Here is a 16058-nt window from a genome sequence, read left to right as displayed (position 1 = left end):
AGTTTTTGTTGATTTTTTCAACATAATGAAAAAGTGTTATAGCGGGTTTTGAAACTCAGTGACACATATGTAGTAAATGTTTAAAATTAATGAAAACTATTTATTAATTTGACAGCTTTTAATGACTGGCTTGTGTTTGTTTTTTCTTAGAAAGCATTGGAATATTTGGTTGCAGCGTAGAGGTCCACATTTTCAGTTGATCCTCTAAATGCGTATCTGTCAATAATTGTGACCTTAATCGTGTCTTGATTAGGGTTAGATAAGAGAATGTAGATTCACAGCAATATGTTGTTGAAATGCAGGAAAACATTTTACGAGCTTGTTGCCGAAGGTGTGGATATTCTACGGCATTTTTCCATATTTCAATTGGGTAAAAAAATGACAGCAGACGTGTCACAGGTAAAGATGGTCATAAAGTGAAATTCCATATAAAAGGAATCATTCTTTTTTTAGTTGAAATTGCTTTCTATTACAAAAATATTACATGCTACTTCATCGGGTCAATCGAAGTACGATATTTATTCCTTGTTCAAAATGAGAAACACTTTTGACAAATCCTACTAGGTTGACTGTCGGCTGCAATTTTATGATCCAGGTGTTTGTGACTTGTTATTCGTTTTCCATCCTGTCTCTATATCTTTATTTCCAATGTTTATTCGTTCAAATCTTTTTATACATGTATTTTTACGGCCATAATATTTTTTTCGGCATCAAACAGTATTTTTTGAATAAAATTTATTCATAATTTAAAAAATTGTATAATGAACTGCCGTATAGTGAGGTATATTGTGTACTATTAAATTAATATTATAATCTCGCATTTAATATGGCAACTTTATCGGACATGTGTTCGGTCATCTATTCAAAATGTAAATTGTGTGTGATACTAAATACTATGATAATCATTGGATGTTTCTTAATGCATAAGTTTTCATGATTCTATGAACATATAAGTTTTGTAATTAAATTTCAATGAGTAAGACTTCATTGTTAACACTAATCTACCCCTTCCGTCAATATGACCTGCTTGTAGTAAACAAAGCATTACAAACCGCACATACGCCACATTGGCGTGTTTAGGAACGTGCAATATTGCCTTATAAAAAAAACTTGATGTGCCATTTTTGTTTTAAAGCTTTATTAACAGAATTACACATTATGTACACTCGAAATATCAATTCATAATAAAAGAAAAATGTGTGCATTTTTTTCAGATGTCATTTTAGAATCTCGTTTTATTTGGTTTTAATGCATTTTCTTCACTCAAACATACTTGCATAATATTTTTTTTATCCGGGAAAGGTTGGCAAGTATCACTGGAAAGTTGCCGCGAGGTCAAGTCGACTGTAAATACAGTAGGGCCACTATTATCCGGACTAATTGGGGAAAAAATCTTTTTATAGAATAAACCCTTTTCATAGCAATTTTTGAAAATATATTTTTAATCAAACAAACTGATAATCGGAAGAATTCGGGTAATCAAGGTTCTACTGTAATAAATGGCATACCTTATGAACGAGCCATTTATTTTAAATCACCTGCAGGTCTATTCTTTTCTTTACGGTTATCACTTTAGTTTATCGCCGATTTCTTGTCGGACAGTAGTTTTGGTTTTGATTATTTTGTGTCTATGTACATATTAATTGCCTATTTAAGAAAACATTGTGTGCACATCCGTACTATTATGTAAAATGCCATAGAATATTACAGTATTCCATAATTTTTTTTAAATTATTATAATGTTGGTAGCTATGCACATTTTTTTAAATTCATTTTATTTATCTAAAGATGAAGCATTCTATTAAATAATATTAAAATTATAATTACCTTATTTAATATTTTATTCAAATGTAATATTAAGAATAAGACTTACATAAGTTTAATAACCCCACATACTTTTGTTTATGATTTATATTTGTAACTTATACTTTCTGTATTACCCCGTTTACATGTGCATGGATTTACTGCTGACAGTACGTATTATCGCGGCAATGCGTATTATCGAGGCACTTGTGACATGTTCTATCCTGCATATATCTGCGCCTGCGCAGTAGAATGATAGTGGCGAACCTGCCGGAAAAAGAACGAACTACACAGCGCACACTCATTTAGAAGTTACCTAACCGATTTTCACGACTGTCAAATAATACCGAGACAGTCAGCAGTTTTACGTGTAAACAGTTTTTATTGCAATAGTTTAGAATACACACTACTGCTGCAAGTAAATCCATGCACGTGTACAGGCGTTATAAGATCGCATAGTTGAATTGAAGTGCTCATCTGATGGGACGGCTAGTTTGATCATTCGAATCAACAGAAGACACCAGCTTCAGCTTCTGCAAGTGTATGCTCCCATATAGGGCTATCGACAGAGACATTAAAAATCTAATAAAGCAGCGAAGGGGAGCAAAGAATCACATTCAAATTATTAACAATCCTGGATACTCCACCGTTTGTAAAACCTTCGTAGATTTAATATGAAATGCATTAATAATTATTACTACATGTTGTTGGTCTGATCTATTTTGTAATAAATAATGTAGTATAGATTAATATCTACAGTTCAATACCCACTATATATTTATTATGTTAGTACATGCTTTGTTTTTTGTAATATATATTGAATTCTAAATTGTATTATAATAATGAGCTGTGTAAATCTTTGTTCAAAAAATAGTGCCAATCAACACTTTACCACAGAAAAATTGATCATTACCATTTACAATGCATTTCTCTCTTGTATCATAATTTTAAGGGTCGTCCATGAAGATGTCACATGATTTTCGGTATTTCTTCCACTCTCCCTTTTGTAATTTTTTTCACAAATTCCGTGTATGGTCTGAATTGTTGATAAGTCTGAAATCCTCAATTCTCAGGGCAGCTATACGCGTTTGGCTCTCTGTGGTAAATCAGGAATGTTTTTAAATTTTAGTTTATTGAGGATTTACAAAAATTTTACCAAAATTTAAAAACACTCAAAAACATATATTAATCCGATTTACCACAGAAAGCCAAGCGTACAAATAGCTTCCCAGAGAATTTTTGTTTTTAAACTTATCAACATATCCACGCCATACACGGAATTTACTGTCCCATCACATTTTTTAAATACAAATTCATTGAAAATGTTCCTGAAATATTTTATTCTTAGTTATTTTGCTGGTTTTGTGATGTCACTTTTTCTCCAATCCCCTTATCTTCTACATCATATTCTAGCAGACCCCTCTCCCCCTGTAGAGTGTGATGTCATATTTGGACGACCCCTTATATAAATAATTTTATTACACATTAAATAGATTTCTTTATATGTAGATATTTCACGGTGTCATTTAGAATAATGTGTAATTTGAATCCATGTTTGACTTAGGGCTAAGACACGGTGCTGCGAGTATATAGTACGGATGCTGGGTCGGTCTTTGCATAGATAATGTAGTCTAGCCAAACCTAGTAACCGTATCAACAGGGCAACTTGCAAGGCCATGTGTCTTAGCTCTTGGGCATTTAATTATTATTTTTCATTGCTTGATTTACACTCTGGTTTGAGTGGACTGATTTATTTAAATATTTAAAACAATAATTTATACTGTAGTAATAAATTGTATTCTATACTATATTTCTTACGATAATTATAAAACTAAGCTAAATAGTTTGGAAATATTATATTATTGGGAATATAAATTTATTGTGAATAATATAATGCTTGTTTTGGTTTTCCACATCCTTTCCCAAAATAAATGTCGTTGAAGCTTGTATACGCACACATCAATGAAACGTACAGGTAAGTGGTGAAATTTCCAAAGAATGGCATGGATATACCACATCTTACTGTTCAACTATCTAGACCATAGTCATTTCTAATAATCAATCTGGATAATCGAGGTTGTACTGTAAAAAATTTCCAAGAATTTTCTTTGAAAGTTGCAAAGGATAGGTAAAAGAAAATGAGGGGAGTTATAAACAGAGCGTTCGAGCGGAGCTTGAAGCAGGAGCACGGAGCATTAAAGCAATGGAGTTTTACAGCCGAAGCACTGAAAATTTGTAGTGCTCCACTGGATGTGTTTTTTATTATTAAATTTTCATCCTAAGATCCGATAAAAATATTATATTTAAAACTTTGCGAAATACGGCAACACTGCTGTACTGCCACTGATAAATAACCTCACTTTTTGACAGAAGAGGCAGATAATGAAAACCATTTGCTGTCGACGATCTTGTTTAATAGAATTGATAATGAAAAGGACGAATAATAAACCTTATTTCAAAACTACTTAAGTACCTATTTTTTAACATTAAATTTATCTACATATTTACTTGGAGCAAGTATTAGGCCCCAGAGCGGAGCAACCCAAAAAAGGGTCCGCTCTAGAGGTGAGTTGGAAATACTGTCACCAGTTTGTGTACTTAAGTTTCGGATGAAACTACCCATACTAAGTATTTGTGGCCCAAGAAACTTGAAACGTATAAGATGTTCGAATTCGAACGCATTCGATGATAATAATATCATCGCCGTGACTCGCCATTCGGTAATGCTGGTTGACTTTCAACGCTATTGATATTAAATGCGCGCGAGCGAGATATCATGATACACGTATCGCGACCCGAGAACTACAAGGTTCTAAGTGTCGATTTTTGGCCAAACTAAAGTAATAATGAGGCAGTCTTCCAAGTCACATTATCTACATACTATATCAATATGAGGTCGATATTTCTTATATTTATTCATTAAACCCCAATACTACCGAGTTCTATGTGCACTTTACAGAATATCTGTGGTACTACAGAGTTCTACCATAATCTAAAAAGATCCGTCGTTCTACAAAGTTCTATGTGCTTTGACATTTCGTGGTTGTGAATACATTTAAAGTTGTTAAAATGGTTTTAATTGCAATGTGAAGAGTAAAATCTTGTTCTTTTGTATTTTAAATTTATTATTATGACTTCATGCAGTATACTTAACTAGAAACCATGAGTATTTACATAAACTACTATAACTTCGTGATACATAACCTCAAAAAAATGTTTCGTGATATTTGATATCCCAACAGTAAATTGTGAACTCACTAATAGATGAATTATAATATTATGAAACGTAAGTAAGGTTTAATTATATTATCGTTAGTTTTTAAAATTTTGTTACAAACGACGTTACAGTTACATATTCACAAACCGTTAATTTCAATACCTACATAATTGATTATTTTAATAATGTAAATGTCGAACGAACATTGTACACTTTATTCTTTACCCTTTTGTTTATAATAATGTCTAAATATTGAGAGTATTTTAAGGCTATTTCATTCATTGATTTAATGTTTTAGGTTTAAAAGTCTTCCTGTGGGTCTATTCTATGCTTATCGACCGCTAAAGTGATAAAGTGAAAATATTATCACACTTAGGGTATGTTTGTATCAAAATATTAGCACTTATTGTAACAATTACACGAAGCCGGTTTTTATTGTTGCAATAAGTGCTATATTTTAACAGCACCTATATTGCTGCTGTTAAAATATCGCACTTATTGCAACAATAAAAACCGGCTTCGTGTAATTGTTACAATAAGTGCTAATATTTTGATACAAACCTACCCTAAGTTTGATACTATTTATCAATTTAGTGTTCGATAAGTATAGAATAGACCCACTGGAAGTGAAATAAATGTTTGCGATGTTTCAAATCTCAGTAGATGAGGTGAAAAAATGGTTATGTTGCATTCTAAAATCCCTATTCCTGAGAATTCCCATACTATAGAGATTTAGTATATTAATTATACAATATCATTATAATGTTATGATGGATCTGAAAGATATGCAACTTGCTGGCTTGAAGTTTATTCTAAAATTGAGGCGAATAATTTAGTAGAAGAATTTTTACACAACATTCCTTCAGCCATTAGTAACAACAATCTTGTATACACAATTACAATAAATGTATCTGATGTAGATGAATTACAAAAAATATTTAAGTTTTTCTGAATTTCCCATTTTCCCAACAATTTCCATACATTTTCTCTGAAAAAAAATATTATATTAAATAACTTTCAAGAATTTCATTTATTTTAACATGAAAAGTGAAACTATGTGTCCTCAATCACCAGGATTTCCATACAAATTTCAGTTAGAACCTTGTAGTAAAGGCGGTTTGTTTGAGTTTCAGGTGGACAAAGTTTTAACCGAAATTATGATATATGAAATTAACCATTAAAAACTAGTTTTAAAGTAGTTCTATTGATAGTTACAACATAGCAGTACCATCATTGATATATTCAATCAAAAAAATAATTGAAAACAATCACAATTAACAAAATACAAGCGTTCAAAACTTTAACAGCCCATAACTTTTTTCCTGCAGTTGTTCACTTAGAACCCTGTAGTTTTCGGGTCGCGGTATGTCTAGCCGTGATATTATACTCAACTGTCATTGTTCTCCCTTTCCCCTCTGTTGTAAAGTTGGTATAGTGAAGGACAGAAATGGTCACATGTTCGTTTTATAGTATACTATTTGAGTTTGCCTTAGTTTTAGTTTTAAGAGTTTTGGTTTCAGTTGAGTATGAGACTTTATCGATTCCAGGGGTTCGACGCATGGTATGAGATCTCGCCGTACGCTAGCTAGTTCCTAGTCTTGCTACGTATGAAATCATCGCCTCGGACTTCGCGTATGTTTAGTATAATACTACGGAATTAGTTTTAGTTTAAGTTGAGTATGACATTTACATCGAGTTGACGTCAGTCGCAAGCCGGAATAGCGGAGTTCTGATAACGCTAACTGACTACGCGTTTATCTGGTTTTGTCACGTCGAGTTTCTCGATTTTTTAGTGTTATAATTGGAACTTATAAACATAAACTGAATTCAAATTGTATGCGTGATTGTATAAATGGATAATAATTATATTATACTTAATAAACAATTTGTGTAAAAATGGCTACTAAAAGGTTAAGTTTCGTGTGGAATCGTTCCAAAGAAATAGTTACATATTATGCCATCTGTAATGTTTGTAAAATAAAAAATTCATACAAGTCAATGTCAAATTTGAAGAAACTTTTACAGCGCAAGTACCCAACTATTCATATTGAATTTGCCTGGCAAAATATAGCTCCACCTGTAAATGAAAATGCTTTACAGATAAATGAAACCAGTGCTATTAATGCTTCAGTATTTTCTACTGAAACAGGAGTGACTAGTGCCATAGTTCCAGCGGTACCTGTCTCGAAAATGAGACTTTTCGAAAAGCGGATGTATTTTTAACGATTCTATTATAGCCGATATTTCAAATACTAGTAAGTATTTTGGAACAAGTTTCGATACTAAGTATTTTTTAATACTGGTAGTAAGTATACTTAGTCTTCAAAATTGACCAGTTTTTCCACCTCTAGTCCGCTCCAATCCTCTGGTAAACAGTAATGCCACCCATCGTTAGTTTTAACCTAAGCATAAAAAGATTCGCTATTGCTGTACTACAAGATAAATACAGTTACTTCTCAGCTTATATTTCGCATTTGCGTAGGAAAAATATGCTATATTTTGGGTAAACTATTTCTTTTATTCAACGAATAAATCACAAGATTTGAAGTGTAGCATTCTTTTATTGAACAGATATAATTTGAAAACACGTCACATGTAATATGAGTCACTCAGTCGCTAAACCCGCTCTGCGCATCTATTCTATACACAAAACTACTATCGAGGATGGTTTATCATATTTATGTATTGAGGTATTATAATTATTCTTACAATAAGTTAGCCGTCAAAACTGTCTATCTCGCTCTAAAGAGCTCGCCAAGAAAGGTGCTGTTAAAACATAGCACTTTTGACAGTTCAAACGGTTAACTTATAACAATTAATTGCTCAGTACATAAATATGATAAACTAGGTACCCTCAATAGCGCTGACAGCAGCCTTGTATCTAAAATAAAATAAATGTGCTGGAGGTTTTTTCAGGTTCGAGTAAATTACGAAAAACTGCTTTTAAAATTATGTTAATGCTAGTACTCTATGACAACATCTTCTTGGCTACGTGTTAAAACTGTGAACTAACATGCTCCTCCCATTTTTAACCCCACTTCCATTATAAACTAACAAGCTCCTCCCATTTAGTCGACAACAGCGCCTTCCTTCACGTAGCCACGAAGATATTGTCGTACAATAGTGGTGACATTTGTATACTTAGCGATTTCAACGTATGCCAAAATTTATGGTTTGAATCACGACGTCTGATTGGTCGGCTATGTATAGTGGATTTAGTAACCTGTTATTTAATAGTCAATATTCATTTTGATTTTTTGACGAAACGGCAGAATTTAAAACTCACACCTCGATAGCCTGGTAGACCTAGATATAGCACATGCGTACATTCAAAACTAATTTTATTGAAAAATCGGCCAGAGCGGGTTTGGCGACTAAGCAACTCATATACCTATATTGTTGCCATATCAATATTTGCGGCCCCAACCACGGAACGATTGGTAATTTTTGGGGACCAACGGGAGATTGTGTCCGGTACCGTAATTTAAGAAACAATATGAGGATATTACCTGACCATTGCCTACTACAGATACAGACCGATACTTATGGAAACTTTCCGGCAACGATCGGTCATACCTCTCCTGATGGTGCCCATGGATTTCATATCGTTGATATATAGTGTATATTCTTTTAATGAACAAACTCATTTTAGTTATTAATACAATAATTGTAATCCATAATGCAGGCAACATTAAACTCAGAAGCCTGTACGTTATGTCCATTCACAACCATAATCTGATGTATTACCATTTGAAATACGCGACTTGTGAAAAGATCTCTAACGTTTGAGTCTATTTACCACTGACAAGAACATAAACAATAATCAGTAATTACTAATTGAATGGAGGTGAACAGTTCTATGCTGCATGGATCTATTCACAATGTCTTCTGTGTATTAGTGTGTTCCTGAAAAAAAATCAATTATTTTTTTCACCATAATATTCTTTAGTACGAGGGTGGGTCAATAAGTCCTTAGAAAAGCCGACAGGTGGCGCGACTAGTACTGTAAGCGGTTTGTTTTCATGCAGCGGCACTACCGATTCAGTATGCTGCGAAGTTTCAATCAGATTGGTCGGGTTGTTGTTTTTTATTTTCGTACATTTAAAAAAAAAATTTGCTTGTTTACAAAAATGGAGAAAATTAAGTTTAGAGCTGTTATTAAACATTTTAATATAAAAGGGTTAACAGCAAAGGAAATAAAAAATGAGTTGGATTTAGTTCACGGCATATCTGCTCCTTCACTTGCAACTATTTATAACTGGTTAAATGAATTTAAACGTGGTCGTACATCAACAAAGGATGAACCACGCTCAGGACGTCCTGTAGAGGTGACTACACCAGAAATGATCAATAAAATCCACGATATGGTGTTAAGTGACCGAAGATTAAAGTTGAGTGAGATAATTGAGGTTACAGGGATCTCAAAAGGTAGCGTCATTTCTATTTTACATGACAAATTGGGCATGAAAAAAATTTCTGCAAGATGGGTGCCGCGTTTGCTCACAGTCGACAATAAACACAATAGGGTGGTGGCCTCTAAAGCCCTGTTGTCGCTCATGCAACGCAATCCGGATGAATTTTTTCGTCGCTTTGTGACTGTAGATGAAACATGGATACACCACTATACTCCCGAGACGAAAGAACAGTCAAAGCAGTGGATTGCGAAAGGCGAACCATGTCCAAAGAAGGCGAAAACCGTAAAATCAGCTGGTAAGGTTATGGCTACTGTATTTTGGGATGCACGTGGAATTATTTTCGTTGACTATTTGGAAAAAGGAAAAACAACAACAGGGGATTATTATGCATCTTTATTGGACCAGCTAAAAAACAAAATTGAAGAAAAACGGCCTCATTTAAACAGGAAAAAAATCCTCTTTCATCAGGACAATGCCCGTGTTCACACATGTTTACGATCAATGGCTAAAATTGAAGAATTGAAGTTCGAATTGGTCGACCACCCACCGTATTCGCCAGATTTAGCCCCCAGTGACTTTTTCCTTTTCCCAAACTTAAAAAAATGGCTAAGTGGACAACGTTTTTTTTCAAATGAAGAAGTCATCGATCGGACAAATGCTTATTTTGAGGACCTTCCGAAAACTTATTTTTCTGACGGCTTAAAAAAAATTGAGAAATGTCTAACCAAGTGTATTGAGCTCCAAGGAGATTATGTTGAGAAATAAAAAAAAAATACAAAAATAAAAACTGTTTTAATGCTTTTTTCTAAGGAATTATTGACCCACCCTCGTATTTTAAAAATCGTTTGGTCAAATAAAAACGTTTTTGAAATTTTTGTGGACTAGATAGCTCTATTCACTTCCAAGACGACGAAAATTTGATAATAAAAAACATCCAGAGCAGTGGAGCACTAAAAATTTTCGGCACTCCGGCTCCACTCCTGCCCCGGGTAAAACTCCATTGCTTCACTTCTTCGTACTCCTGCTTCAACACTCTGGTTTTAAGTATTGTGAATTATTTCGACTAAAATGTGCTCACAGCACCAAAACATTTTTGTAGACATACCCCTGTGATCCTAAGTACCCGTATTAGTAGGCCTGAGGTAATGCCAATCGGGTAGATTGTAGACAAGTGTTTCCCAACGTGGGGCAATTTGAATGTATTGGTGGGCAATGTGCAAATCGTTAATATTTGTTACATTTTTTTTTGTGGAAAAACCATTGATATACTACTAGATGAGGAGTTCCCATACAAGTGTCATTTTAAAAATGTACCACAAAAGAAGATATTACGAATATTGTCATATAATATTTCCTTGTAGGTTGGTGTAATGCGTTAAGACCGTTAACATGGATTCCCGAATTTCACCCGTATTGCCCTGGCTGTAAAACTAAATTTGCGTTCTTGGAATAGTGACCCTAAGGGTTCTGCAACCCAAAGCTTGCAAGCTACCAAAAATTCATGTCTGAGCGGACAGAGCAAGTCGTTGTGCGCTGACTATTAGTTAGGGTAAGATGCAAGCTATATCGGGCTTACTCATAATTATTGGTAGGTCGTTTTCGAGTCAAATATTAAGTGAGCTTATATCGAGTTAAGTCCACTGATATTAAAACAGTAAGTTTTAACACTGGCCGAGTCGCTGAAAATCGGGCGTCATTTTAAGAAGCATATGATTCATCCAGTAGTATATCAATGGGAAAAACCCATTTTCGAAATAATTTTTTTGATACTTATTGCAACCCTGACTTTCCGAGAAAAAGACAGCAGCACTGTTTTATTTGTACTTTTCCTTATTAATTTGACTGAAAAATGGCAGGAATATGAAGGAGAAATTTGAAAAAAGGTCAACAATACATTCAATATTCTCTTGTTAGGTAACTATAAAATTTTGATAGGGGGCATGGAGATTTTTGAAGCGTAGAAGTGAGACATGGCACAAAATATAAGGTCGGGAAACACATGTCTAGACAATGTCAGTGTTCAACAAAATTGCTTCGGATATATATTCCACAAGTTTATGTGTAGGTATGCTGTTTTATAAATTCCTAAAACAGGGTCTACGTCCACTTATTTCAGTCGAAGTACTTCCAATCCATGTAGTCTTGTATTAAATTTATTTTTATGATTATGACGCTGTTATTTGACATTGGTAATACAGTGAAATCTCGATTTTTGTGTTTAGTTTCTACAGTCATGTCTCATTCTAGCACCTTTAATACGCGATCTTATGTTTTTATTTCCCACAATTTACATCTGAAATACATATTCAAAATTGAATTAAAATTAATATTTACTTTTAACATGTTCAATTACCTACATACATACATGTATGGCAATATGAAGGTGTAGACGCATAGGAGCATTTCTTTTTATAGACACGTCTGCAGTATCCGAGGCCAAGTTTAAACAATGCGATCGATTACTTCAGTCTTAGGGATGCTACAAAAGTATTCATACCTTTTGAGTGATAAATCCATCGCGGACGAGCATCATTCGACACCGATACTTGTAAAAATCGATATTTTTTGACTAATACTCAGATACGATACTGATATTTTTTCTTTCGTCAAAGTCCTTAGTTACCACACTCACAATATTGGTTCGATAATCCCCGTTTTGATTTGAATGTCAGTCGCTTGTTACGGACATCTTTATGCCTTTTCATTAGTCTCTTCAAAAATGGGGTTTCACTGTACTATTTATTATGTCTTTATTTTTTTCATGTCATATTGTGAACTTTTTGAATTTGTAATTTGCAAAGTTCACTGTAAGTAAAATAAATAAATTCGAATTGCGCATAAACTGTAACACATGCGGAGGTGATACTAGGATCATTATGCGATCATTTAGCCGGTCGCACATTGAAAATCGTCTCAACTGGGATAGTCATAAATCAACACCGGGTGCGACATGCAACTCTTTTCCATGTGCATAGGCGAGGCCATGCCGTAACGGTGATGTCACACGGCAAGCCGAAATGAATGACAGAGTGCAATACTTTGGGATTATACCTGCGCCACATATCAGGTGAAATTTGTCGTATGCGACACCGACAGAAAGGCTGCAATCATGCAGTGTGCGGCAGTACATTTAGTTACATCTTCACCTCAACATATTCGACATGTTGCAGTCGAGACGAGTTTAGATGTGTAAGTCGGCTTAAGTTCGCCGAACTACAGTTTACTTCTCAAACGCGTTAGTCCATATTTTTTTTTCGATAATCAAAAATAAAAGACAAATAATTGAAAAACATTTTTATTGATTGCAAAAATACACGTCCTGCCAGTATAAATAAAAGACAGTCAGTGATAAATTAGAGGACGATGACGTTTCTGGTCGTCGGTCTGGAAATATTTTTTTTATAATAAATGACAAATTCAGTAAAATCAAAATTGTAGTAATTTACTTGGGGCGCGTTAAACAGAATAAACGACAGTCAGCAGAGGGCGGTCACCATTTTGTCAGACACCCCCTCTACGAGTTTGGCTCCGGCAGCCGGTAACACGTCCAGACACTCCTTGAGCGCTTTCTCGATGTCCGCTACGGCCTTGTCGCAACGGTCCAGACCTTCGGAGGCTTCTGCCGACAGTCCCATGGTGCGATACGATCCTGACGTCCTCTCCAGAGCCTCAGACGTCTGCCTCACCGCCGAGTCCAGCCGCCCCGACTGGTATCCCATGTCCACGCGCTTCAAATCGATCCGGTCGCAGTACAAGTCCGAGTTGGAAGTCAGCCGTTGGAGGGTGGCCGGCGAAGAAGCGTCCTCGAGCCCCCAATCAAAAGTTTTCATGTCGGCATTTTGGCGGTTTATTATTCTGAGGAGAAAGAGAACCAAAATAGTATTTATCACACATTAGAAAAGATCAACCCTTTTACTCCCACCGAGATTTATCGGCCGGAATTCATTCGTCAACCACTACGTGAGTTCAATCTGACATTAAAACAATCATTTGAATATGAGGTATTTTTTTCTCTCCATAGGTTCGCCATCCCTGCTCTAGAGTAATACAGTCATTGGAGATGTCATTCATGAATTCTAGCCGAAATCCTGACACCGCTCATGGAACCTAATCGGGCATCACTCCTCTAAGTGGATAATAATCTAACAAATAATCCAATATATCGGCTATTTTCAAAATTTGTTTTGCTCCTTGACAAACAGTTTCCGATTACTGGAGGAGGTAATCCATAGTAATACAGTCGCAGTCGATGATGATTTATTTATCAGTAAGTACTTACCGGATATGTTATTCTTCAATGATTTTGTCAGTTTAATATTTGTCTGGCCTACGTCACGCCCATTGTGGACTGTCTAATTTAGTTGAGCGCAACTTGCCCCTGGTTCCCCGTAGAAACTCTTTTATCAATTGATTTTTTATGCTGGATTAAAAAAAAATTTAACACCTTTTAAGTGGTGTTATGTGCTGTTTTTGAAAGAACAGTATATGAGGCTTACTAATATTGTTTTCGATAGAAATATAACAAAAGATAATAATAGAGTGAAACTGACCTCTGCTGTTCGCTCAAGAACGCGATTTCCTTCAATCTAGAGTCCGTTTTTTCTAGGATAACTTTGTTAATTTCTAACCGCATCGCTAGCTCGGCCATCTTTACGTCGACTTCGGATTTCTCCGATTCGATTTTCTCTTCGATTAACGCGTCGACGAAGAGTGCCTCCAGATAGTCATTGAAGGCCAGTTTCTTCTCGAGGTCTTCGTAAACCTTCGAAGAACTTCCGTCGACCCTCGAAGATGCCACAGAGGAAGTAGAGTTCGTAGTCTGGTTCAATTTGGAGACGTCCATCTTGGTAGCGTTGAGCTTCGGAGGCAATTTCTTGGGATGCAGATTATCTGATTTATCGGGATGCATGGTAGTCACATTTAAACTAGGAGTGATTTTCTTCGATGTGAGTCTAGAAGCCGGAGGTAAAAACGTGCTTTTTCGCGAATTGGACATTGTAAAACAAACAATTTCGCAAATGCTGGCGACCACAAAAAAACCATAGAAAACAAACGAAACAAGTTAAAATCAACCGTCAATCAAAATTCGAAATGAAATGGATAAACAGTAAACACACCACCATAGACTAATATACCACTGTCATGTCAACTGTCACGTCTGTCCATAGATAATACGTCTGTCACTGTGCAGTGTGTGGAACAGTGCTGCCAACCGTACTATAATTATAGTATTTGTACTATAATTTTCGTCTGCATACTATGTACGATATAAAACAGGTATAGTACGCCCAAAATACTATAATTTTGAGAAATCGGAAAAAAGTTTACAATAGAAGAAAATAATAAATAATCCGTGAGAAGCAAAAAAAAATAATCCCCATGTCTAAAAAAGGTGACGTCAATTACTTAACACAGCGATTTTCAAACTGGGAGGCGCGGAGTGTTGCAAAGGGAGGCGCGAAAAGTTTAACATAATTAATGTAGCCACAGGTTTGCAGTTTGCAAATGCATAGTTCATAAAACGGCCGCTAGTTATAAACTACACAAAAAACAGTGCTATAAAAGGTTGTTTGCAAACTTTTCTACAAATATGGAGACTAATTTTATAATCCCACACTTCTATACTATTGTGAAGCGCAACGGCTATCTCGTAAAAAATGAAATAAAAGGGTCAAATTAATCATAATGTTGAAATTTGAGGCAAATTTGCTTAGGAACGATAATTTTGTTGTTAAACTGTCTATTTGGTAGAAATTTAAAAAAAAAATGAGTGAATAAATCTAATGCATTCACTGATTTTAAACGACAAAGTGAAGGCATTCATAAAAAATTGGAGCTTAGGAAATCAAAATGACGAAAAAAAAGTTCACCATGTCTCCACTTGATGATTTCTACGCCAGATATATTGAAGCAAACAAAAATTTATTTACTGAGTTTTTAGTTAGTTTGCTAATGCACTTTTCACATTATTTTATTAATAGCAAAAAAAAAGTATTTTAAATATGTGGTTAAAAATCCTGACCCGGGGGGTCCGCTTCAGGATGTGGGGTCCATTATAGAATCCATTTGTCAATGAACGAAGATGAAATTGGATTGACTACTATTGAAATTGATTGTGCTAATAAACAAGCACATTCGTCAAAAATTAATGTAATATAAGTAGTAAAACCGTTTCTTTTTTTTTCATTTTTGTATTCGTAAGTAGGTACATTGTTGACTATTTAAAAAGGTGTCTGTATTATTTAATGAAATAAGGGGGGGGAGGCGTCTGGATTAGATTTTTTTAAAAGGGAGGCATAGTAACATAAAGTTTGGAAGCCACTGACTTAACATTTGAATTTTGTCTAAAAAAACAAGACGATAATTACCCCTCATGGACATTTTGTCTAAAAAAACAAGACGTTAATTACCCCATGTTTAATTTTTTGAAAATGCAGAAAATTATTGGTTACTCAACGCGTACTATATTTTTTACCGAAATACTATTATTTTGAAGGCACTATACTATAATTCCACTTTCAAAATATAACACTGGTGTAGAATCAGTACTGTCATCTTTTTGTCAGTGAAAATATTCGGTGGCGGTCCCAAAAATTATAGTAGCATTGTCTTCGGTTGAAAAT

General features: G+C 34.7%; 1 protein-coding gene across 1 annotated transcript; it reads right to left on the bottom strand.

Moving 5' to 3' along the window:
- Positions 1–12716: 12716 nt before the first annotated feature.
- Positions 12717–14563, bottom strand: LOC147070797 (uncharacterized). Its single transcript, XM_085948969.1, has 2 exons — positions 13986–14563; positions 12717–13290 (listed from the first exon to the last, which is right to left on the bottom strand). Exons 1-2 carry the CDS (start codon positions 14429–14431, stop codon positions 12912–12914), a joined length of 825 nt encoding a protein of 274 aa, XP_085805095.1. The 5' UTR covers positions 14432–14563; the 3' UTR covers positions 12717–12911.
- Between the last annotated feature and the right edge of the window lie 1495 nt (positions 14564–16058).

The sequence above is a fragment of the Rhyacophila brunnea genome, unplaced genomic scaffold, assembly GCF_057557595.1.
Source record: "Rhyacophila brunnea isolate RB1 unplaced genomic scaffold, BYU_Rbru_1.0 scaffold_21, whole genome shotgun sequence".
In the NCBI taxonomy this organism is placed as follows: Eukaryota; Metazoa; Arthropoda; class Insecta; order Trichoptera; family Rhyacophilidae; genus Rhyacophila; species Rhyacophila brunnea.
The sequence above is the reverse complement of the archived record's forward strand: the minus strand, read 5'-3'. Positions and strand labels throughout refer to the sequence as shown.